Below are 26946 nucleotides of genomic sequence, written 5' to 3' on the forward strand. Positions count from 1 at the left end.
TTCAGTAAGTTGATGATTATATCCATCATTCTTGGTACATAAAAGAGTGATAACATTTCATTTTTAAATACATTTTAATATAAGCACAAGTGTACCAGTCTTTAAAATGAACCACTGATGTAAGAAAGGATTTTTGTTTTTTTTGAGTCGAAATCAATGTAGTTTTATTCTTCAGCCTAATTTACTTGTCACTATGAAATATATTTTCAGCATTAATCATGACTGCAGCGTTCAAAGTGGAGAAGATTAATCATTATATAAGATTTGTACAATTTACTTTCTGTTTTTAATGCTTTAGCTTACATCAGTAAACTACAACCTAGCGCCTCTTTCAAACATTTCCTTTGTTTCCCTATTCCATGTCATGGTTGGTGTTGTTATGTGCAGAATCTGTTTTCAATGCAAAATACTGTGGATGCTGGAAGTCAAGATTAAAAACAAAGTGTGGGAAATATCCATCAGGTCTATGGCTTTTGAGGAAATTGAAAATATAATTGATATTTCAGGGCTATTATTTTAGCTCAACTGGAAATAAAGATGTTGCAGTATTTAAGCAAGTGCTGTGACAGGGATTCAATGGTTAAAGGATTGATGGTAAAAGGAAAATGGGGGTAAGAATGTGACAAGGAAAGAAACAAAGGTTAGGTCTGGAGGAGGTGTAATTGAGCTAATACTTAACAGTGCTGTCTGGGGAAAGAAATTAGTTGAAAGTGTATTATCCAAGAATTGAAAATGAGAATATGGGAGCAGGGAAAAGTCATTGGAAACAACACCTCTTTCACACGCTGAAAGTTCTTTAAAATAATGTAATTGACGAGGGTGGGTGAGTTTTATTTTAATCACTGCGCAAGATCAGATCCAGATCAGATGAAATTGGTAGGAAAGATGACTTGCTGGCAAGCTTGCACTAACCATTCATGAGGATTCATAGTGTTTAATGTCTCAGCTGTTTGGCGTTTGGTTGATATCAGAACATTGAGGATGAGAAACAACATGGCTCAACTGCAATCAGCTCTCAAATGAGAGTTGCATTGTGACTGATGCTCTCATGGAAGGTCCCAAAAAGAATTCAAGAAGCGTTACATAGGGAATATGGGACTGTGACTTATGTGAAAAGGATGTATAAGGATGGAATGACAACAGAAATTCTCAGTTAAATTTCCAGAGAGGCATGATTTGACTTGGAAGGATTTGCAATAATTCTAAGGAAAAAATCTGATTTGCAGTGCTAAGAAAAAGCATCCATTCATGTCTGAATTTCCAAATCTAACTCTCTTGTGGCACAAATCTAGTTTAGTACCCAATTTCTATGAAATGTTAAATTGTGATGCTTAAAATTTGAAAAATGCTCTTTTATCATATATAATCCAGTTTGAGCTGTTTTGTTGTAAAACATTTATAAATTGGTAGGAAATTCAGACAGTAGAGCAACACCACCAGCTATAAGGCCATCAGCAATCATAATTTAAAGTTATCAGTCGCCATAATTTCCCTGTGCAGGTGGAGCAGAACAAATCTCACTCTGAACTTCATGTTAATGAACAGATCTGCCCTTTATAGTCGAAGGTCACACCTTTGCTCTCTGTAATTTGTTTTTACTGCCACATTGTAACAACACTTCAAAATTGATTTAAATTAAATTACAGAGCCTTAAATCAAGTGAAGCTATTATACTTTATTGTTGAATATATTAGGTAGGTTAGTAAACAGGCAATTTGTCAGTGTAAGAAATGTGAGGAACGCCAAAAAACCACTTAGCAACTTAGGCAGCACACCAGAATCAAGGGCTAACTGCAGGAAGTGCATCTTGATTACCTCAATAATGTTCCATCATGTGAAGATCAGTAAATATTTTGCACTGAGTTGAAATACAATGTGTGCACTCACTGTATCAATTGGTTTTATTGGAAGCACTTCTGCATGAGGAACTTCACAACAACGTAGCATTGACTTTGAGAGTTGCTGAACAATGTAAAGACACGAATATTACTTTAAGAGTTCTGTTCAACCAAGTTCAGCACCAGGTGAACATAATGCATGTTTTTCAAAAGTCTTTACAATTGGAAAGCAATGGCATTGCTTACACATTTGCCACCTGAGATGTCAAACTGAAATCAAGTTTGCTTTTTCAATTGACAATAAAGAACCCTTAGCACAAAGTGAGTTTTCCCTCCAGTCAAAGAAAATCGTTTTCAGAAAATAAAAACATGTTTAAAAATCCCATCTCACTCATTGTTATTTATGATCGTTGATGGAAAGAACTAGCATTTACATAGCACCTCTGTGATTCACTGCCAATGAATTATTTTTAATTAAAAAATCACTGTTTCCATTTAGGAAACATGTAAAATGACTGATGTGTTTGTTATGGAACAATAGCATCTGCAAAGTGATCTATCAAACATAGAATGCCCGTGATGTTTATGAAAAATTCTATGTGTTTAGTATAAGTGCTGTGTTTGCCCCGAATCCACAGTCCCCAATTTTTTTTATTGCCTGTACGGTCCCCACGTATGTGTGGGACAGTTGGCACCCTTACTCTATGCTATTCGTTTTCTCTGCATTTAACTGGATCAGTAGCAATCCATAACTGAAGTGGAGCAATGTGAAGAAATATTAAGACAGATTGGTCAGAGGCAATTTTACAAAAATTATTGTGAGGGAGAAAAAGAGAATGAAGGTGGAGGCTTAGGGAGGGAATTCAGGGATATAATAGTATGGTAGAAGACATAAAACATCACGAGAAAGATGATGAAGTACCATTGAACCCCCTTATTATTAGATATTATATTCATCTTAACGTGTGCTGCTGAGCAGAGTTCCACTTTATCTACATTTTAATGAATATATGGCTCCTGTGATTTTCTTGAGAATTTTAAATGTGAATATGGAGACTGCATTTTCAATTTTGTTGAATTTATTCCATTCCATTAAAAATATAAGTTGTCCTTTAATGGATTATGATGAATTCTAAACTATGTTCATGGTAGAATAAAGAAGTAAATTCTTCATGAATAGTATTATAACCAAAATAACATAACCAATTCTCTGCTTCTAAATACTTCCCATTGCTAAACTGTTTAGTCTTTCAAGCTTTACGTCTGCATATTATCAAAATTACATAATCAAATCGTTATAATTTACCTAAAACATATATTTAACGACAATGTTAACGGGAATACATTTTTCGCTCGTGTCAGTAAGCAGAGTCAATCTGTTCACAGGAATATAAAGCTGAAAATGTGTATTCTAATATTGCATTGCTCTAAGTAAATATAACATAGTCAATACAGCACAGGAACAGGCTCTTTGGTCCACAATGTCTGATTACCATCATGCCAATTTAAACTGATGCATTCTGCCTGCACATGATCCATATTCTTCCATACCCTGTTCATGTGCCAGTCTAAATGCCTTTTAAATGTTGCTAAGGACCTGCTTCCCCTACCTCCCCTGGCAGTGTGTTTCAAGCACCTCCCAGTCTCTGTGTAACAAAAAAAGCCTCAAAAATCTCCATTAAGCTATCTCACCTTAAATCTAATTCCTCTGGGTATTTGCCCTTTACATCTTGGGAAAAAGACATTGATTGTCTATCCTATCTATGCCTCTCATAATTTTATATACTATCAGGCAGGCATGTACCGTGAGTAATTAGGCAGTTAGTCGGCTTTTAAAAAATCATTAATAACCGCGCAAACGCAGATTGTTCTCTCCGATAGGCAGCCAGTCGACTTTTATAAAGTAATTTGTCTTCAAAAGCCTTATCCTTATCTGAATAAAGTATTTAAAAACATATACCGCCGTTAGCTCAAAGAAATTTACTACCACATTATTGTACACAAACTCCATTCTTCTCTCTTTGTTTCTTAAGATACTCTTAAGATAATGACAATCCATGTTTGAAAAACCCGTCAAGAAACTTGCGCTGCGCAGTGCGTTGCGCAGCACATGCACGCAGTCCACAGTGCAAAGGCAGAATTTCAGGTGCCTTTATAGACTGTTGTCATTGAAGGCTTGAAGCAGCATCAACGGCACGTGAGCTGCACATACTTTTGCGTGTTACATGTACTGCGGATGAAGGGCACGGGAGAATTATGCCTATCTAAGAGATCGATCTCTTCAGTAGGCAGAATTCTCCTGAGCCTTTACTATTTATATTTAATAATTACCATTATATAAACTTAGTCAGGGTAGGCACTGCCTACCTTGCTACCCTGACGGCACGTGCGTGCTATCAGGGCACCCCTCAGCCTCAGACATGCCTGTGAAAACAACCCGTTTGTTCAACCTCCCATTATAACTGATGCTCTCCAATCCAGACAACATCCTGGTGCACATTGTGTGTACCCTCTCTAAAGCCTCCACATCCCTACTGTTATGCAATGATTAGATCCACACACTATAATCCAAACGTGACCTAACTGAAGTTTTATACAACAGCTGCATGACTTCCCAACTTTGATACTCAATGCCCTGACTGATAAAGGCATCTACACTTAGGGTTGCCAATTGTCCCATATTATCCTTGACATCCCGTATATTGGGCTAAATTGGTTTGTCCCATACGGGACCCTTGTCCCATATTTGACTACTACTCAAGTCGATCCAGAGCGGCGCGTCCGACTCCGCCTCACCCGTCCCAACATAGTGCAGCAGCAGCAGTAGCAGCACCTCACTCATGGCCCCGTTGGTCAGCAGCCCAGCCAGCTGTCCGACCTTCAGACCTTCGCTTACCGCCGACACCACCACCCCTCCTTCTCATGGCTGACCATCGGTTCATGAGTTGGATGCGGTGCCGGACTTTGCACGCGGATGTTTCTGAAAGATTCTGAAAACTCCTCAGCTGGCTCGCTGGCTGGGCTTTGTGTGCATTCCAGCACCCGGGCCAACTCACCATTTCCCCAGTCAATGAATTGCTGTCGGGAATTTGTCCCTTATTTTGACCTTTTGTCCCTTATTTGAGAGAGAGAGTTGGCAACCGTATCTACACTGTATGCCTTCTTTATCACTCTGTCCACTTTTAGGGAGCTATGTAACATGGACATAGATAATAGGTGCAGGAGTAGGCCATTCGGCCTTTCGAGCCAGCACCGCGATTAAATATGATCATGGCTGATCATCCAAAACCTGTACACCATTCCGGCTTTTTCCCCATATCCCTGGAGCCCTAAGAGCTAAATCTAACTCTCTTGAAAACTTGAAAAAAGTTATTGGCTATGGACTTGCATCCCATAGTCTGCATATATATCATGCTCTTAAGGGTCCTGCCATTTACAGTATAATTTCCTCTTATATTTGACCTTCCAAAGTGGAACAGCTCACACTGTCCAGATTCAATTCCATCTTCCATTTATCTGACAATATTTCCAACTGGTTTGTATCTTGCCAGTCCTGCTCTCCTTTCCTTTACAATGTCCACAACGTCATGGTACTATGCATTAATCCAGGTTCTGAGTTCATCTGCCTCATGCATTATACATTGAAATTAATGTATGTTAGTCCATCAGTCCCACCACATACATCAAACTGACCCTGACTGTCCTTCCTATCAGACTCAGTTGACTTAACCTCTACCTTCACCTCAACTCCTCCATTTGCTAACCTACTGTGCTCCAATGGTTACCTCCCCCCCGCCCCCCCACCCCCTCTGCATCCCAGGGTCCTCAAGGAGGTGTCTGGAAATAGTGGACACATTGGTGATCATTTTCCAATGTTCAATAGATTCAGGATCAGTTCATGTGGATTGGAGGATAGCTAATGTTATCCCACTTTTCAAGAAAGGAGCGAGAGAGAAAACAGGTAATTACAGACCAGTTAGCCTGACTTCGGTGGTGGGAAAGATGCTGGAGTCAATTACTGCAGAGGTAATAATGGGGCATTTGTAGTGCAGTAAAATGATTAGTCCAAGTCAACATGGATTTATTAGAAAGGAAATCATGCTTGACTAATCTTCTGGAATTTTTTGAGGATGTGACAAGTAAAATGGATGAAGGAGAACCAGTGGATGTAGTGTATCTAGACTTTCAAAAAGCCTTTGATAAGGTCCCGCACGGGAGACTGGTGACTAAAATTAGAGCACATGGTGTTGACATGGATAGAAAATTGGTTGGCAGACAGGAAACAAAGAGTAGGAGTGAACGGGCCTTTTCAGAATAGCAGGCAGTGGCGAGTGGAGTTCCGCAAGGCTCGGTGTTGGGGCCGCAACTGTTTACCATATATATTAATGATTTGGAAGAGGGAATTAGGAGCAACACTAGCAAGTTTGCGGATGACACAAAGCTGGGTGGCAGTGTGAACTCTGTGAAGAGGATGTTAGAAGGTTGCATGGTGACCTGACAGGTTGAGTGAGCGGGCAGATGCATGGTAGATGCAGTATAATATAGATAAATGTGAGGTTATCCACTTTGACGGCAAAAACAAGGGGGGAGATTATTATCGCAATGGGGTTCGGTTAGATAATGCGGAGGTGCAGCGAGACCTGGGCGTCCTTGTACACCGGTCACAGAAAGTTGGCGTGCAGGTACAGCAGGCAGTGATGTAACTGCCATGATGAGCTGAAAAAATGTAAGACTCTATTCAAACTAAAAACACTCTTCAGAAACAAAAGATTGAATGGTTATGAGCTGGACCAGTGATTTTCTTTTCTGTTTGAGTATTTCTTGTTTGTGGACTGTTCAACAGATTTTGGGTCCATTTGTTCCCATTATTTTGTTTTTCCATGAAAATGTATAGAAAATAAGAGGGGGTAGGACCAGAAACGTTTTCGAACTTGTTCTTACCCCTTTTGAACATGAACGATATTATTTGTATTATTTGAGTTACATATTTGTTTGTTTTCCTTTGTGTTTTATTTTCTTTTTTTATTGCTTACACGTTTATTTGTGTTTGTATTTTTTAACATGTTCAATAAATTAATAAAGTAAAAAAGTAAAGTAAAAGAAAACTAATGGAATGTTGGCCTTCATAACAAGAGGATTTCAGTATAGGAGTAAAGAAGTTCTTCTGTAGTTGTATAGGGATCTGGTAAGACCACATCTGGAGTATTGTGTACAGTTTTGCTCTACTAAATTGAGGAAGGACATCCTTGTGATTGAGGCAGTGCAGCGTAGGTTTACGAGATTGATCCCTGGGATAGTGTGACTGTCATATGAGGAAAGATTGAAAAAGACTAGGCTTGTATTCACTGGAGTTTAGAAGGATGAGGGGGAGTCTTATAGAAACATATACAATTATAAAAGGACTTGACAAACTAGATGCAGGAAAAATGTTCCCAATGTTGGGCGAGTCCAGAACCAGGGGCCACAGTCTTAGAATAAAGGGGTAGCCATTTAAGACTGAGGTGAGAAAAAACGTTTTCACCCGAGAGTTGTGAATTTGCGGAATTCCCTGCCACAGAGGGCAGTGGAGGCCAATTCACTGGATGGATTTAAGAGAGAGTTAGATAGAGCTCTAGGGGCTGGTGGAATCAAGGGATATGGGGAGAAGGTAGGTACGGGTTATTGATTTAGGACGATCAGCCATGATCATAATGAATGATCATGGCGGTGCTGTCTCGAAGGGCCGAATGGCCTCCTCATGCACCTATTTTCTATGTTTCTATGTTTCTGGTGGTCTCACCAGAGCCATATAAAACTGCAGAAAAATAATGGGTAAAAGGGTAAAAATTCAATAGGTAAAAAGGAACATTTGGTATAAATATCATTCTTTTGCTGCACTTGGTTTGCTTTTTTGGATTTGCCAAAGTGAAAATCCAAGAATCTGCAACCATGGGGAATCCTTGAGGAATGACTGAGAAGGCTTGCTTCTGCCTGACCCATGCCACCATGTTTCCAAGAGGACCTACAAGGCATTGAGCAATGTCCTGCAAATGGTCCACGGAGATACTGTATGCAGCTGGATGTAGCTGCACATGTTGGTGCTCCACTATGTGTTAACATCAGACAAATAGGATACAGGAAAGCATATGTTGGACTTTGTTGAACTCGCCATTAGTCATAGAGTCATACCGCGCGCAAACAAGCCCATCGGCCCAACATGCCCGCGCCGACCAACATGACCCATCAAAGTCTACAGGTTTATATTGTAAATAACTGTTCACTGAAATTTATTAACATCACAAACAAAATTGTGTTGCTGTGCAATCTAATTTGTAAGCAGATGTCAATTAAACACCATCAAAATCTACCGTAACAAACACACATCCATTAATCACATCCGGCTGGCAGTTTTTTTTTTCCATCAAATCATCCATCCTGTTTAGATATAAATCACTGGTCTACATTTATTGAACATGTGCAATCCATTTTGTGCCATTGTGTATTGATGAAATAAAATCCTCATTAAAACATTCTGACAGCTGGAGATTGACATGAAACATACACTCAAAGAACACAATCTGTAAATATTGATCTTGGCTCATTGAGAATACAGATGCTCGTGACTGAAATGAAAAGTTGCTCTTTTTTTCTAAATGTCTGTTCAACGCCATTTTTAATTCTTGATTGCTTTGTGCAAAACACACCATTGTGAACATTCTGTAAGAAAGATAAGTCCACATGCATGTTTTTCATGAAGCTAAGGATGCTCTTCTCATATTTGTCTTAATTTCTCTTAGCCACCATGCTTTGTCACCCATTTGAAGTGCCTCCTATCCACACTTGCAGCAGACGTCGTAAATGATAGGTTATGTCTTCTCACTAAAATATCTCTAGGATTTGACACATAATCCAGAGAAAACTATGCTCTTGATACCCATTCCCATATTGACCTTTCTGTCCTGCTACTCCATTGCCAGAGTGAGGCTACACGCAAACTGAAGGAACAGCACCGCATATTCTGCTCAGATAGCTTACACCCCAATGGCATGAACAGTGAGTTCTCCAATTTTATGTAGCACACCCCTTCCACTACTCACTTTTCAGTCCTCCACCCCCACCCCATCCCCTTCCCCATATGCACACACACACACGGGACACTATATCCCACTTTTCCTCCCCTAACACCCCAAAGCCCAGAGGATGTGAGGTTCCTACATTATGCTAGTTCAGAATATATGCACATTTTGGCAAAATAAGCTCAGCACATACTGAAGTCACTATTTTTGGTGTCACCTAAGATCATTTTAGTTTTCATCATATTTTATAATCTTATTGATATATGATACTTTCGAAGGGGAAGGATGAGGACACATAACTCTGTTTATATCCATGTGACGATGGTGGAGAGGGTCAAAAACTTTAAATTCCTGGGCGTGCATATTTCAGAAGATTTTTCCTGGACCCAGCACACTGACGCAATTATAAGCATGATTATAATTATGCGCCTCTACTTCCTGAGAAGATTACGGAGAGTCGGTATGTCAAGGAGGATTCTCTTGAACTTCTACAGGTGCACAGTAGAGAGAATACTGACTGGCTGAAGCGTGGCTTGGTTCGGCAACTTGAACGTCCAGAAGCGGAAAAGACTGCAAAAAGTTGTGACTTCTGCCCAGTCCGTCACCGGCTCTGACCTCCCCACCATCGAAGGGATCTATCGAAGTTGCTGCCTCAAAAAGGCGGCCAACATCATCAAAGACACACTCATTTGACCATTGCCATCGGGAAGAAGGTACAGGAGCCTGAAAACTGTAACGACCAGGTTCGGGAACAGCTTCTTCCCTACAGCCATCAGGCTATTATACACTGCAGCAAATAAGCTCTGAACTATAACAGACTATTATTATTATTTATTTTTATGGGACCAAAATGTTAGATTGAGGACAGCAATACTTTTACAATTATCTTTTTTTTTTTAATCTAATTGTGTATACTTCAGATGAATAGTTTTTCATAATTACAGGCCAATAAGGAAAGAAGAAAGTTGTATATATTCTTTTAGTCTTTTTTCTGGAATGGTTTGATTGATTTCTACTTTATTATAACAATAGATTTTTAAAAAGCTGTAAATACTATTGCAACTTTCAGAAAATGTGGATAAAAGACCTCACCCAAAAGAGAATTTCCTTTCAGTTCAAGAATGATCCAGGATATTCCAGGCTATTGCGCTTTGCTTCAGGTTGAGTGCTTTTGGCCTTTATGACCTAAATATCCCTAACCTCTCAAATTCCTCGAAGGTTGCTGGATGATTTATCTCCCATGCAATACTAGCAAGTGGTTATATTAAGTAATCGCCTTTGATTTTTTGCAATTATGCCAGTTCAATAGATCAGTCAAACTATCACATCAAGGGAACAGTGTATGTCTATCATTTAGGATGCTGATAAAGTATTTATTGTTTTTTTGTATGTCTTAATTGTACTCAATTAATCAATTGTACTTAATTCTCAAAGAAAGATATCAGGATTGGTTTTGCCTGTTATTGGAAGGTGAGATTATGTTGTTGAACTTCATGCTGCTATCCCACATTGGATATATGAAGCATCATAGAGGAAGATCCAAAGGATTGAATGTACTTGAGATAAATGATTACAGATGCAATGTGACTTTTTTGAAAACTTAATGTTAATAGTACTCTGTTGACTTTCATTTTAGCCAGGAGCAGCAAATCTTCCAACTTCAGCGTAAAATTCAAGAAAATGAATTGCGAGCACAAAGAGCATTTTTGGAGCAGTGTGAACCAACACTCATGCTGAAAACACAGGTAACTCTGAACCCAATGGCACTAATGCAATGTAAGGACAAGGGCTAAGTATCTGTAGCTCTTTAGGTCCACCTACCCAACTCTGTGAGGTAACTGGTCTTGGATGCATGGAGGATAAAGAATGAAATCAGATGTTTAGTAGTATGTAAGAGGTACAAAATTGCAGTTATGAGTTGTTCTGACTCCATTCAAAAGTTGGATATGAAATGCAACCATTCGTATAATGTGCTCTTTGTACATGCATTCAAACAGAACTTTCTGTACCCGAATACAAAAATGATATCACACGATTCCTTTGTGTTGGTAATAGCTCATTGACTTGGAATGTCATCTCTGGTCCTCTCTCCACACTTACAATCTTAGTTTAATAGTTTGAACATTCTCTGTTTGTTGTTTTACAAATCTCTTGTTTGCTACCTTGCCCTTAAAAACCAACTTGATATAGGATGACTCAGAGGTTCCAGAGGGGCCCCAGTTACAGGCATTCCCTTGTTAATTCCCAGGTTCATTGCAATCCTGCTGAAAATATGTTGTGGGTGAGTTCCAATTAGGCATCTGCTCAAAACACAGCCTTAGCCCACAGTGGTTACTTATAACTAATCCACTAATAATTGACTAAAGGCTCACTCAGTGAAAATGTAGATCGGCCCATGAAATTATTTTATATCAAAATACTTCATTTTCCTGGGTACCAATTCATTTATGAGCAACAGTGCAGTTGGTCAACCTTGTCTCAGCAGTAGCAATCTCTCTTTCTTCTCAATCTCCATTCAAGATGCTTGGGTCCATCACCAGTTGGAATTGTAGTGGGAAACTGGGGATGGGAAGGTATCACCTTTTCAAAGACAAATTACCGAATCTCATGTTGTGATTGAAGATAATCACAACAAAACAAGACACTTGATTATTTATTAAAGAAGTATACAAGAAGCTTGACATGGGCAAGGGCATAGATATAGTCTACATGAATGTCAGCAAGGCCTTTGATAAAGTTCCACATGGTAGGCTGCTCTAGAAGGTTAGATCGCATGGGATCTATAGAGAATTATTTAATGAGATTTGGCATCAAGAATGAAAGCAGACGGTGGTGGGGTAAGGTTGGTTTTTTTGCTCAGGCAATGGGGCCTAATGGTGTATATCAGTGTATTGCTGCTTCTCATCTATATCAATGATTTGGATGAGTGTGCAAGGCGTGATTAGTAAGTCTGTAGATTGGAGCAAAGAGGTCCTTCTGCAGTTGTACAGGGTCCTAGTGAGACCACACCTGGAGTATTGTGTGCAGTTTTGATCTCCATATTTGAGGAAGAACATTCTTGCTATTGAGGGAGTGCAGCGTAGGTTCACCAGGTTAATTCCCGGGATGGCGGGACTGTCATATCTTGATAGAATGGAGCGGCTGGGCTTGTACACTCTGGAATTTAGATGGATGAGAGGGTTCTTATTGAAAAATATAAGCTTATTAAGGGTTTGGACACGCTAGAGGCAGTAAACATGTTCCCGATGTTGGGGGAGTCCAAAACCAGGGGCCACAGTTTAGGAATAAGGGGTAAGCCATTTAGAACGGAGATGAGGAAAAACATTTTTACACAGAGAGTTGTGAGTCTGTGGAATTCTCTGCCTCAGAGGCAGCTCCCTGGATGTTTTCAAGAGAGAGCTAGACAGAGCTCTTAAAGATAGCGGAGTCAACGATATGGGGAGAAGGCAGGAACGGGGTGCTGTTTATGGATGATCAACCATGGTCACATTGAATGGCGGTGCTGGCTTGAAGGGCCGAATAGCCTACTCCTGTACCTAACAATAAACTGACAATAAGCATTGCAGACAGCGAATGTGGTTATCAGGAACTCCAATGGGATCTTGATCAACTGTGCAAGATGGCCGAGGAGTAGCTAATGAAATTTAAATCAGATAAGTGTGAGATGTTGCATTTTGGGAAGTGAAACATGAACAGGACCTTCACAGTGCCAGCTTCATTTGTTGGAAGAACTAATGAAGGGAATGTCCAAAAGTTTGAAAGTAAAGTTTTTCTACTTACAAGTTTTGAAGTATGTCTGAATGAATGTCTCCAGGAAAATACATATAAATTACTTTGTGCTGCAATTGTACCCCTTTTTTTTTCCATTATGATGCCAAAGGTGTTCAGATTTGTTTCAAACAAGATAGGGTTTCATAAACTCATATATTCTTGTAAAAAGTGAAATCTTGTTCTTCAACAGCATCAGCCTTCATGTGAGAATATAAGACACACGCGGTTTACAGAAATATCCAAAGTGCTTGACTGGGGGAAAAAAGATCTCTTGCAAAGGTTGTCTGCGGCTGAACTTGAAATTCTACATCTTAAAGAAACTCTCAAGAAAAACACACAAAAATACATGGATGAAACAAAGAAAATCGAAGAGAAGGTACATGGGTTGGCCTTGATTGTATTTATGTGCAGTATTATCAGATTTGATTGGATAGTATGAAAACCAAAGCTTTTCATGGAAGCAGTGACTACAACAAACTTAAACCTACCCATTATTTATAGAACCAATACCATTAAATCAAAGCAGTAAAAAGTACAATGAGCCTTCATATTCATCTGAGATTTTAGTACTATCAAAATCTAGGCCAAATATAAACCATTTATGATTTTGGGTATTTAACTCTCAAAACCTAGTTGCATTCTTATTGTTTATTAAGGACAAGATATTGTATCACTAGATTTGAGAATGAATAGCTCCCTGTTATGTGCATTATAAAATTATGCATTTTATTGAGTTATTGGAGCTTTACCCAACAGGATTTACAGGAGTAAGGGGAAGACCGAGAGCAATAGAGGAACATTCCGAGCCTCAGTTGGAGGATAAGGCAGAGACAGTAGAGTGTGACTGGAATGACATTGGGGAAAAAAAACTGCAGCAATGAATGTGAAGGTGTACTATATGCTCATGGCCATGATTTTCCATGGAATTATGCTCCATCACCACGTGTTTTGGAACAGGACAGCAGAGGGGTGCAGCTGGGAAGCACAGCTAGTGGAACTGTTGCCTTGCAGCTCCGGCAACACTGGTTCAATCCTGACCTTTGGAGGTGTCAGTTTACGGTTTCCATGTTTCCCCTGTGCCTGTGTAGGTTTAGTTTGGGTGCTCGACCATCGTCCCCCATCGTAAGTGTGGTTTGACAGATTAATTGGCAATTGTAAATTGCCTTCACTGTGTGGATGGGATGAAAGGACAAAAACAAAATAAGATCAGTGCAGGATGACTGCAGATGATTGTTTGGATGGTTGGTGTACACTTGAATGATGGATGTTTCCTTCCTGTACAATTCTCTCAGTTTTTGTAGCAGTTGCAAAAATATATTAAGTCGGTTATGCCCGTGAGGTAATTTTCCATTTTCATTCTTAATGGTTGAAAATAAATGTATCTGATTTTAATAGCATAGAATACCAATCTACATCAAGATTGCCTACAGCATAGTTGTAGGCTAAGGGAAATTCCTAAAAGTTCGCTGCAGTCTTCTGATACTCCGGCAATGAATTCTTGGCTTTTTTAGAAGTTAAAGTTCAGACATGTCCGTGCCGCATTGTGCTTTACAACGTTATTTACTATGCTTACACACCTTCACAACTGCACGAAACGATCACAAAAGTATTTGTACAGCAACCTGGGAAGGATCATCTGGTGTTGAGCCTTATCATTTGCAATAATCTTCAAGCAGAACTGACGAGTGAGTGCTTTATAGATTGTACATCTCAGGCTTTTCCTGAGGTCTTCAGAATCATTCAAATCAGCAAATTCAGTTCTGTAGATTGTCCATATGATAAGAAAGCTGGAAACAGGATGTATTCCAGCAAAAACTTGATTCAGAATTTTATACTCCTCTTCCCAGTCAGTTTCAGGAGAACTTAGACATTTTAATCTACCTGAAAACATGGAAAATGTTTCATATCCATCCTGTCTGTAAATTACAGGTTACATTTATCCAATTACTACTTCATTAGTCTACTTTCAAACATTCATGAAATATTTGAATATGTGATTGACTACACTATACATACTCACTAATGGTTTGCTCACCAGTGGTCATTTTGGATGTGGCATTGAGATTCCGATGAACCCCAAAGATAGATTTTCCATTCACTGGAGCAATGTCTAGTGCAAAGAAATAATGCTTCTAGTTGTTGGAAATCAAACATCTCACCTCCATGAAATTGCTGCTGGAGCCTTTCAAAATATTGCTGCAAGCCTAATTTCTAGATACTTCATCAGTGATCCTCCTTTCATTATAAGAAATAGGCTGAACAATGATTTTGCATGTTCCATGGGTGTATTTGTAATTGCTCAAAATGAAGCAGCCCATACTACATTCACCAAGGCTAAAACAAAACTGTGACTTGTGCATTAACATAGTGGAAAATAACATAACCAGCAAAGATAACTAACTAAACCACCATTATTATCTTGGATGTCACAATTGATCTGAAAGTTAACTAGACCAGCCTTGTAAATAACATAATGTGGCTACTTTTGTGGGCATGTTGCCTCCTACTTCTGTAATGCCTGCAGGGAACAACACATCAGGAGCATGACGGAAAAGTGTTTGACTGGATGGCTTGTTTGGCATTTCATCTTGTAAAAATTCACTCCTTCTAGCACTGATTAAATGTATTAATCAATTCTGCAGTTATTCCACAATAATCTGTGAGATCACCTCCACCCAGGAAGAGCAGCAAGACACCACCATTTCCAAATTATAGAGCATCATGGAGAAACAAGAAACTGCAAACACTGGAATGTTGAGCAAAGCACAAAGTACTGGAATAATTCAGTGGGTCAGGCAGCACCAGAGCAGACGATAGGCAATGTTTCATAGAAACATAGAAATTAGGTGCAGGAGTAGGCCATTCGGCCCTTCGAGCCTGCACCGCCATTCAATATGATCATGGCTGATCATCCAACTCAGTATCCCATACCTGCCTTCTCTCCATACCCCCTGATCCCCTTAGCCACAAGGGCCACATCTAACTCCCTCTTAAATATAGCCAATGAACTGTGGCCTCAACTACCCTCTGTGGCAGAGAGTTCCAGAGATTCACCACTCTCTGTGTGAAAAATGTTCTTCTCATCTCGGTTTTAAAAGGATTTCCCCCTCATCCTTAAGCTGTGACCCCTTGTCCTGGACTTCCCCAACATCGGGAGCAATCTTCCTGCATCTAGCCTGTCCAACCCCTTAAGAATTTTGTAAGTTTCTATAAGATCCCCTCTCAATCTCCTAAATTCTAGAGAGTATAAACCAAGTCTATCCAGTCTTTCTTCATAAGACAGTCCTGACATCCCAAGAATCAATCTGGTGAACCTTCTCTGCACTCCCTCTATGGCAATAATGTCCTTCCTCAGATTTGGAGACCAAAACTGTACGCAATACTCCAGGTGTGGTCTCACCAAGACCCTGTACAACTGCAGTAGAACCTCCCTGCTCCTATACTCAAATCCTTTTGCTATGAATCCTTCAGGTTGGGATCCTTCTTCAGACTCATACGATCCTGACTTTGAAATACGTCACTTTTGCAGGGTCAAGATTATAGAATGTCCTGCCTTCCAATACTTTGGGAGCACGTTCACATGGATTATTTAAATATTTCAGACGAGTAAAAGAGGCAACTACAGCTGGGTAACAAAGGCTGGCCTTGCAGAAATCCGTAAATGAATAAAGAAGAATATGTTTGCTAGTTTGGCATGCATGTACTTTAATGATTGAAAGAGAATTTGTGAAAGCATCCTCTTTTTGAGTGTTTGTAAGAACATAAAAATTTGAGGAATAATACATATGGAAGATTTTACATTATTCACAGCAAAATAAATAAGCATTGAAATTAAGTTCCTTCTGCATTCACTGCTGAAAGTGCCATAGATAATTCCAACCCTGATTTAGTTAGAGAATTGCACGTCAAATTCTCAAATGCTTGCAGTCCACAGTTATGCCTTGATCAAATATGTGAAGACTCAAAAACAAGTAAAATGTAAAAGAAAAGTAAAAGTAAGATTTAAACTGTATGGGATAAGTATACAGAGGTAAAAGCAGAAATTGACGTGAGATTAGGAATAGAATTATGCCTTTTGATTCCTCTAATGCTACTAACACACTTGATACCCCATTATATTTCCATGAATCTCCATGAAAATTCAACTGGAATGCAGTTGAATATATGAATTTCCATAAGCTATACGGTGAAACCGGCAACAATGATTAACATTATGACATTCAGATCATTAAAGCTAATTTATTCTCCTCCCTTTCACTCTCTAGGATAGTGCATATCAATGGCTGAGGTAGCTGAAGGCCATTATCACCAATCCATGTATCACTGAAAAGCCTGCCTTCTTATTAATCATTATTTACAATGTTTCAGATGAAAGCACGAGAGAAATATATCAGCAGTCTGAAAAAGAAGCTGCAAAAGGAATCAGAGCAAAGCTATGAGCGACAACAGCGGATAGAAACCTTGGAGAACTATCTTGCAGACCTGCCCACCTTGGATGACTTTCAGATTCAGAGCCAGCAGGTAATAAAACATGGCATCATTGTTGGTACACTTTCAGAGTTTAATTAAACAACTGTTTAACACAAATGACCACTAAATGGCTTTTAGCAAACGTAACAGACTTGAATAGTACAGGTGTCAGAGGTTTTGGAGAGAAGGCAGGAGAATAGGGTTAGGAGGGAGAGATAGATCAGCCATGATTGAATGGTGGTGTACTTGATAGGACACATGGCCTAATTCTACTGCTATCCCTTATGACCTTATTAGATGATGAATATTACTTTCTTAGGGGGATATGTTGTGAACGTGTGTTCTGTGGGATAATCCAGTATTAGGGGGTAGTGTGTGAATATAGGGGGTAGTCTGTATAAGATGGAGAGGATTTCTATAACAGGAAGTTGTGAAGATTGAATCATTGAATATATTGTACTATGGGAGAATCCAGGATTGTGGGGCTGGTTGGAAAGATCACTTAATAGTCTGACTGAATGGCCAAACAATATGGTCTGCCCCTTCTTCTTATTCTAACAATTTTATTCACTATCCAGTGGCTGGAAATCCGATATATAAACAGAAATGTTGAAACCAGTTAGGAAATTAGCCACATTCATTGAGAAAGAAAAAGCAAACCTATTGTTAGAACTTTTAAATTGCAGGCCTACCTGAAATGTTAACTCTCATGATTGGACGTCTTTGGTTTACTCTAGGTTAAAATTTAAGACCATCTCCAAGCCAATCCCTATGCACTTCCAAAAATATTATTTCTCATGTACTTAGAGACCTATAGGGTCATCAGTATGGAAAATGGCCACCCAATCAATCATGTCCATGCCAAACAGCAGGTATCCATCTGGGTTTCTGCACTTGGCTCTTAGCCTTCTATGCCAAGCCAATTTAACTGCTGTGTCCGTACTGACCATCAAGCACCTTTTTACACTAATTCTATACTTATCTTATTGAGATTCTTTCCACTTTCCCATCAACTTTCCAAACCAACCCATCTTTATTTTATTATTTACCTTCACAACAGTGACAGTTTATAATGGCGAAGTAGTCTACCAACCTACACATCTTTGGCATATGGGAAGATACTGGAGCACCTGAGAAAATCACTACAATCATAGGAAGAGACTGTTTATGGTAACTGCACATTGAAAGAACTATATTGTCACTGGTATTATAAGCTTCTATAGCACCTCTACTAATTGTGCCACTGTGCTGCTCATGCTCATTGAATGGAGGTGGGGCAAGGGGAAGCATACCCCCAGGATCCCAAGTGTGAATACATTATTGATGCTTGAGGAGTTTCTTGCGGAAAGGAGGCAAAACCAAAGCTGGTCAAGATGCATCTGCTTCCCTCCATCAGTTTCCAATATTGATCTGCTTGCATATCAAATTCTCCAATTAGGACTTGACCTTCCGACCTTCCCAAGCCTCTTCCCAGGATTGTTGTCATTCCTGCAAACCCTGGGATCTTCGCTCTGTTTCTACCTGGATGAATGCCTCCTCCTTTTTCTTCTTCTTCTTCTTCATGCCCATGAGCAGGAACCCCTACCCTAACCACGATTCTGAATCTGCCCTGTTTTCCCCCCTCCCATCCATCCTGTCACCTACCCATAAATTCACTAAAGGGTTTCCCTACCAGCTCGAAGGCTGATTGGGAGCCTACTGGCAAAGATAATAATAATAATACAGTTTATTTATGGGCGCCTTTCAAGACTCTCAAGGACACCTTACAAAATGTAGTAAACAGAATACAAAACATGTAAGCGGAATGAAACAAAACAAAAAATAACGACAAAAAAAATAAATAGTAAAGACATCAACAATACACAATTCAAAGACACAATTCAAAGACACAATTCAAAGACACAATTCAAAGAGAGAGCAGCGGCAGCTAATCGCTCCAGCATTCACGCGCCCTTCCGGCAGCCATCTTGGAAACGGAACAATAAGGATCTTTAACATAGAAACATCCCCCCACAATGGTTACCATTATGGGGGAAGGCACAATGTCCAGTCCCCATCCCCAGTTCACCCATAGTCGGGCCAATTGAGGCCTCCACAGTTGCCTCTACGGAGGCCTGATGTTCCAGGCCGTTCTCGCCGGGAGATGGTGCTCCGGCGTCTGGCAAGTCCTCTCAGCGGCTAGGGACACCTGGAACGGCCGCTTCCTTTGCGGAGATCGCTGCTTCCGAAGCCGACAAGGCCGCGACGGGGTTGAAGCTCCACCACTGGCGATCTGATCGAGAGATCCCAGGCTCCAGATGTTGAAGTCAGCGCCGCCGCCCGCAGCCACCCGCTCCGCAGACCTGCAGCTCCGCGATGTTTTTATCGGCGGTCTTCAGCTCATCAGAGCTCCAGCGCGGCGACCCAGGCAAGGCAGCGCCCGCTCCGCTCCGCGATAGCGCTCCAGCGCTGTGCCGCCACCGAAGCCGAGGTGCTGGGTGGTCCCCTCGGGAAAACGCCGCTCCAGGCCCGCTGGTAGGCCGCGAGGACGGGTCGACGGTGCAGCCCGGAGAAAAGCTGCCTCTCCAACCAGGTAGCAACCTAGAAAGTAGTTTCCCCCTTCCCCCAACCCTCCCCCCACATAAAAAAGTCTAGACCTCCTAAAAACAAACACTGAAACTCACTAAAAATTAAAGAAAAAAGTGAAAAAGACGGACAGCTGCTAGCTAGCAGCCATGCCCCAAGATGGCATCTCCCCATGCCCCACGATGGCTAAAACTACCTTAGAATGCCTCTTGGTATCTTCCACTGCCATTCTCACCAGGAAAATCTACCCAACCACAACTGCAAATGGTAAATTGTTGCTGTGTTTTGGCAAATCAAGCCAGGGTAAGACTTCCACAGTGAATAGTATGGCGTTGAGGAGTGTTGTAGAACAGAGAGACCTGTATGGTGCGCAGTTCCCTGAGAGTAACATGATAGGTGGACAGGGTATGTGAAGATGACTTTTTGCATGTTGGCTTTAATCAGTCAAGGCATTGTATATAGAGATTGGAATGTTGTGAATGCAACCAAGACATTGGTGAGGCTGCACAGTATTATGTTCAGCTTTGGTCACCTTATCAGAGGAAAAGTGTAATTAAACTGGAAATATTGCAGAAAAGATTTAGGAGAATGTTGTCAGGACTCAAGGGACTGAGTTATAGGGAAAGTTTGGGCAGGCGGGGAATTTATTCCTTGGAATGTCGGAGTGAGTGATGAGAATGCACAGTTTTTTTACACAGGGATGGAGAATCAAGAACGTACATGGAATAGGTTTAAGGTGAAATGGGAAAGATTTAACAGGAACCTAAGGGGCAACCTTTTCAAACAGAGAATGGTATTCATATGGATAACAGAGGAAGTGGTTGAGGCATGTACAATTGTTACATTTAAAATATATTTGGACAGGTACTTATAATAGAACAGATTTGGAGGGATATGGATCAGACCTGGGCAAATGGGACTAACTTAGATGGGCATCTTGGTCAGCATGGATTAGTCAGGCCGAAGGGTCTGATTCCATGCTTTGACGATGGCTCCATGAGAAGTTGTCTGAATAATTCAGTGTTCATGAAACTTAATGGTTTCACTACTATTGTATGTTATTTTTATGAATTTATTTAAAGACATGGAATCTGAAATGTTTAAAACATATGGCCAATAAACAGTGATATATTAGATAAATCTGAACATTTGAGGTGAATAATTCAGCTAAACTATAGTGTTTACAGCATTTGTTTTTGGAACATTTAAAATTATATTAAACAATACAAATGTCACAGATAGACAAACATTAAATATTACTTGATGATGCCAATGAGTTGCAAAGCTTCTCCAACTGTTTATTGGCCCAGGTTTAACAACCTCAAGAGTCTCAAATCCTTTCCCAATGGCCCATTATAAATAAAGCTGTTTTTTTTTTAATTTTCTCTGACAGTAATCTGACAGAGCACTTTCCCTCTTGTTATAAAATGTTAATTTTAGCAAAATGAAATTCAGATGGTTGAAGCCCTCTGCCTGGTAACTGATGTGTGCAGGAATGCACTAATTAGGAGCACGACTTGTTCACTCTGCCTAGCTTGCCTGTCCCGTTAATTGATCGTTAAATCATGGCCATCATCATCTCAACTCTGCATTCCAGTCTACCAGCTATACACTTTCACCTGCATCCTTTTCAAGCATCTGTATATTTCTGACAAAGATATTCAGACTTTGCTTCCACTGCCTTTTGAGGAGGGAAATTCCAAAAGGAGAACACATTTTGCATCATCTGCTTTAAATAGGCTACTGCTGATTTCTAAACAATGAATACCACTTTGTATATTCATTCATATGGACCCTGTCAACAGCTTTCAGGATGGTTTATGTTTCCACAAAGTCACCTCTCACTTATCTAAACTTCAGTGGATACAAATCTAGCCTGATCAATCACTCATTGCGAGACAACCCATCATTCCAGGTATTAGTTTAATCAGCATTCTCTGAACAGCTACTGTATGGCACTATTCAGTACTCAAGATTGGTCAATTTAACTGAAAGGTAAACTCACTACTTTTGCACTCAATTCTCCTAGCAATAGTAACATTCTGTTTTAATTACTTGATGTATTCAAATTACTTATTAAAATGATAATTCAAATTATATTATTTATTATTAAAATGTTGTAAATCATGCATCAGGACAGTCCTGTCCATCTGTTACATGTAGAATTTAAAACAGTACAGTGTAGCAACAAGGTCTTTGGTCCTCCATGTCTGTGCCAACTACTATACCAAGCTAAACTGCTGGCATGTTGTCAGTGTTCCTCCATTTTCTATGTTAGTCTCATAGATTCTTATCCATTACTGCATAAGACTGTAGACAGTCTTATACATTACAGACATTTCTGCTTCTAATACTCCCCCTGCCTGGCATCCTCTGTCAGGGACTTCCACCTTCTGTGTAAAATCAACTTGCCTGGTGCATCTCCTTTAAACTTGCCCCCTCTCCCCACCACTTGCACCTGTACCCTCCAATATTTGACATTTCCACCCTGGAAAAGGACTTTAACTATGCTTCATAATTGTATATACTTTCATCAAATTTGATATTCCTTTCATAACACCATGCTGACTTTTCCTGATTATGGAATTTTTCTACTATGCCACGATGTCCAGTAATAACATTTTCCTAAGACCAATGTTAAAGTAACTGATTCTGTAAACCTCAGCTCTCTGTCTCAGTCATACAGCATGGAAACAAGACCTATGACATTGCTTGTATCCTCTAGAGTAAAAATAGACGGAAAATACCAATTTATTTCCATTATTATTAATTTTTTATAGAAACAGTACTTGCATTATTTAGATTGTTTTTAAAGAAAAATGGCAATAAACTCATTGATTTTACAGTGTTGCTTGCTTTCTCATACTCTAGTTTTCTCTAGATCTTTCAACTATTTATGAATGTTTTTGTATTCCTTTCAGTCTCCCACTTTGCTCCCATCTTTGCACAATGTTATGCTTTTATACTTTAAGTTTGATATTACCTTTATTTTTCATTTTAGCTAATTGTTGATGTTAGTTCCTCCCTTTAGAATGGATCTTTCTCACTGGAATATACTTTCTCTGTATTTTGAAAGATATCCTTGAATACCGGTCCCTCCATCTCAACTGACTGATCTCTTAATCTAATTTTTCAGTTTACGTCAGCTCGCACTGCATTTATCCTCACACAGTTGACCTTATCTAAATTTAAAATACTACTCTTGGATGCATTCTTTACACTCTCAAACTGAAACTAACTTTCAATCTTGTCATGATCACTGTTACACAGGGGTGCCTTCATGATGAGATCAACAAAGAATCTATTTGTGCAATACTAGACATTATATTACACTCTCCTGACAACTCCAAAACACACTGCTTTATAAAACATCCAGAATATATTCCATGAACCACTCAACTGACTATTTATCCAATTGATTTTTGTGTCTATATATAGTTTAAATTGAAATTATTATTTTTTTTTAAAACTACTGATGATGGAAATCAAAGCTGGAAACATGTAGCAAGTCAGGCAGCATCGGAGAAAAGAGAAGCGGTGTTGGCATTACAGATTGAAGACCCTTTGTTCGTTACTAATTGCAGCTTTTTTTTTAAATTTCAAATATCTGTGGGTACAAATTCACTTTGTTTTTTAGTCTTTATCTTAGTTTAGTTTTTGTTTTTCACATGTGCTGAGGTACAGATAAAAGGTTTTTGGTTACATGCTATCAGCAGAGAGATTATACATGATATTAATCAAGCTGCAGTGTACAAATAAAGGATAAGGGAATAAGAGACACAAAATGCTGGAGTAAAGGGCCTGTCCCACTTTCACGACCTAATTCACGACCTCTGCCAAGTTTGCCCTTGACTCATACTTGCAGCATGGTCGCCACGAGGTCGTAGTAGGTTGTAGGTAAGTCGTAGTAGGTCGTGATGCTAGTCGTAGGTACTTGTGGCATCAAGTAGGTTGGTGGAGTTTTTCTAGCCTGATGAAATATGTCCACGAGTACAAAAGGTCGTGAATTAGGTTGTGGAAGTGGGACAGGCCCTTGAAGCCCCTGTCCCACTTTCACAACCTAAATCGCGACCTCTGACGACCTTAAACGACCTTAAAAAAAAAATCAAGGTTGCGGTAACCTACGACCTCCTACAACCTTCCACGACTATGTCTACGACCTCCTACGACTATGTCGAAGACCTCCTTCGACTATGTTGAAGACTGGCTTCGACCATGGACGTTTTTCTGCTGTTTGCAGCAGCCCTTTTGCTTCAGCAGCCTTTTAAGAAAGGCAGAAGGGGAAGAGCAAGGGTGAAGAGGAAGTACAAGAAGAGGTCTCAATGGGTGAATGGAGATGATGTGATGGACTGTCCCAGTACACCAGATGACTGGAAGAGAGTGGCGCTGGGCTTTGACAAAAGATAGAACTTTAAGCACACATGTGGGGCAGTGGATGGCAAGCATGCCATTCTTGTCCCTGTCCCTGTACCCCTCATTTTCCTTTTCGTACAGGATGGCATTCTGCTGGAACCATTCCTCAAGGTCCCCCTTCTGCTGCCTGGTGAAGGTGTAGGGCGTTAACCTTCCTCCAGCCCTCCCTTGGAGTGACAGAGGTGACGTTCTGCTGTTTAAATAACCTTTTTATTCTACTGACCTTTTTTCACCCTGGAGCTATTACCTTCGACTGCCTCCGACTACCTACGATGAGCATCACAACCTATCTACGAACCTACCTACGAGTAAAAAGTATCAAATTTTTTCCATGCCAACCTTTTTTTTACTCATGGACATTTTTTATCAGGGTACAAAAAACACCGCGACCTACTTGATGCCACGAGTACGCGGAGACCACTCACGAACAGGAGGAAGACCTCCTATGACCTCGTGGCAACCATGCTGCGAGTATGGGTCAAGAGCAAACTCGGCAGAGGTCGCCAATTGGGTTGTGAAAGTGGGACGGGCTTAACTCAGCCGGACAGGCAGCATCTCTGGAGAGAAGGAATGGGTGATGTTTCAGGTCGAGACCCTTCTTCAGACCTTCAGAAAAATGTTTAATGCAAGATAAAGTCCAGTAAAGACCGATTAAAGATAGCCTGAGGGTCTCCAATGACGTAGATGCCAGCTCAGGACTGTTCTCTAATTGGTGATAGGATGGTTCAGTTGCCTGGGAAGCACATGTCCATTTAAACTGGCGTATGTGTTTTCACACTTCTGACCACTTGCCTGATGGGAGAATGGAGAAGAGGGAGTTATTTGGATGCGACTCATCCTTGATAATGCTGGCCTTGGAAGGGAGGTTGGTTTGCGTAATGGTTTGGGCTGCATTCGCATGGATGGAGCTGTTCCCAAACCATGCTGTGATGCATCCTGATCAAATGCTTTCTACGGTGCATTTCGCTCTGCATTTCTTATCGCATAGTTACTGTTTGGGGGCCTTCATAGCACTTACACAAGTGCCTATTTTCTTTTACTATTATAATCTCGACCTAAACTGTTCCTGGATTCCTGCATTTCGGTCACCTCTCGAGAACAAACATTAATTAACGGAGCTTCTCCCTCGTCTTTTCCTGATCTGAATGCGAAGCACCTTTCAACATTCAGATACAATCTAAATACTCCTGCCGCTTAGTCATTATAATGAATATCTTTATATCACTGTTTGTGACTCGGTTTGTATGCTTTGTTTCAAAGGATATGTGCATTCAGGGCTTTGTCCTTTTATTATATTGGTATGCTAAATACTGATTTGTTCTTAGATTTCTAAAAATAGCTTTAATTTTTGGCAGGTTGGCCACATCATTTCAAATTAAATCAATCAGAATTTTAGGGAGCATTAGATCTAATGTTCTTTTGTTTTTAATTATTTTAAGATTTAAAATTAAGTCATTTGACAGGAAAGAATTGTGATGATTATTATTAGATGAAACTAAATGATATTTGTGATTTTGCAGCTTCTATTATTTCTACCATAATCATATACAGTAAAGAACATTTGCAATTATAGGTTCCCAGCCCTCAGAGGAACTGTTCTTTTGAAACTAAAGCTAATAGAAAATGCATTATGCACAAATTGAACCACTCTGATGTGAAATAGGATCTTTATTACCAATTATTATATTTGTATTGTTCACACACATGCACGTACATAATATTTCAACAAGCATTTCTTCATACAGAAAAAATGCTGAAGCAATTATTCTTGTATTTATGGATTGGGTGCAAGGTATTAGATGCTAAAGGAGTGAATATGCTGGGATTTGGTGCAATGTGCAATTCAAATTCAATGAGATACAAGCCATTTCTTTATGTCTCGCTCTGTGAAGCTAAGATAATGAAATGAAGCTTTCAGCATAGGCAATTATCATGGGATGCTAATTAGTTTTCAGATGCAAATTCTTCTAAAGAAACATGTGGAATAATTTTGTTGCTGTAGATATGGATATTTTTTACACCTACATCTTAAATCTATAGAATTATGCAAATTAACTAAAAATACAACCTTCTTCACGGATTCTCTTGGAATACCCTGTAGGCCTCTTTTTGGACAAAATAACAACGTAATATTATTTATGAAATGTTGAAATTTAGCTGACTTTAACATGTGCTTCTCCGGTGCAATTATTTTATTTAGTGCTCAGGCAGCATGGCCTTTTGTTATAGATTAGGCAAAATTGAATAGATTGGTGACTATTAGTATAACTTCCAAAAGTGGGAAGTACAGGGTGAAAAACAGGTTGCTGGAGAGCTTGATGCAGGGTCTCGATCCGAAATGCCGCAGTATCCGTTTGTCACCGCAGATGTTGCCTGACCCACTGAGTTCCTCTGGCAACTTTGTTTTTGTTCCACATTCCAGCACTCGGCCTTTCTTGCCATGCAAAGAAAGGGCAACTGATATAACCTTTGTACATAACCATCACCAAACTATGTGTTGGTTTTCCCTTTGAATTAAAACAATAAATAATATTTAGATCTATGGTACCATAAATAGAAAAGAAAATGAATGTGATTTTAAGTTAAATAAATTATATTTAGATGATATCCGTCTATTCAATGCACATAACAAAGGACAGACATTGAAAAGCTGCAGCAGGGTTGGATTTTGAAATAGAATCTATATCCATTTGGTGTCCACCTGTTGTACAAAACTCACAATTTGAACTGAGACAGAGAGCAGCAGAGGCTGCAAGAATTAGAGGATAGGTTCTGATCACAGCCTCAGCTATGTGTTGAAGACAAGCCAATCTCAGTCTCACTACCAAAAATAA

General features: G+C 39.8%; 1 protein-coding gene across 6 annotated transcripts in view; it reads left to right on the plus strand.

The window, feature by feature from the left end:
• The window catches only part of cep85l (centrosomal protein 85, like), a 239013-nt gene that overhangs the window by 195033 nt on the left and 17034 nt on the right, over positions 1 to 26946 (plus strand). For all 6 annotated transcript variants that reach the window (XM_055635754.1, XM_055635751.1, XM_055635753.1 and 3 more), the window contains 3 exons: positions 10530 to 10638; positions 12855 to 13040; positions 17033 to 17185. In XM_055635754.1, coding sequence (XP_055491729.1) covers positions 10530 to 10638; positions 12855 to 13040; positions 17033 to 17185 — 448 coding nt within the window. The remainder of the gene's footprint in view (positions 1 to 10529; positions 10639 to 12854; positions 13041 to 17032; positions 17186 to 26946) is intronic.

Source organism: Leucoraja erinacea, chromosome 5, assembly GCF_028641065.1.
Source record: "Leucoraja erinacea ecotype New England chromosome 5, Leri_hhj_1, whole genome shotgun sequence".
NCBI classification, from domain to species: domain Eukaryota; kingdom Metazoa; phylum Chordata; class Chondrichthyes; order Rajiformes; family Rajidae; genus Leucoraja; species Leucoraja erinaceus.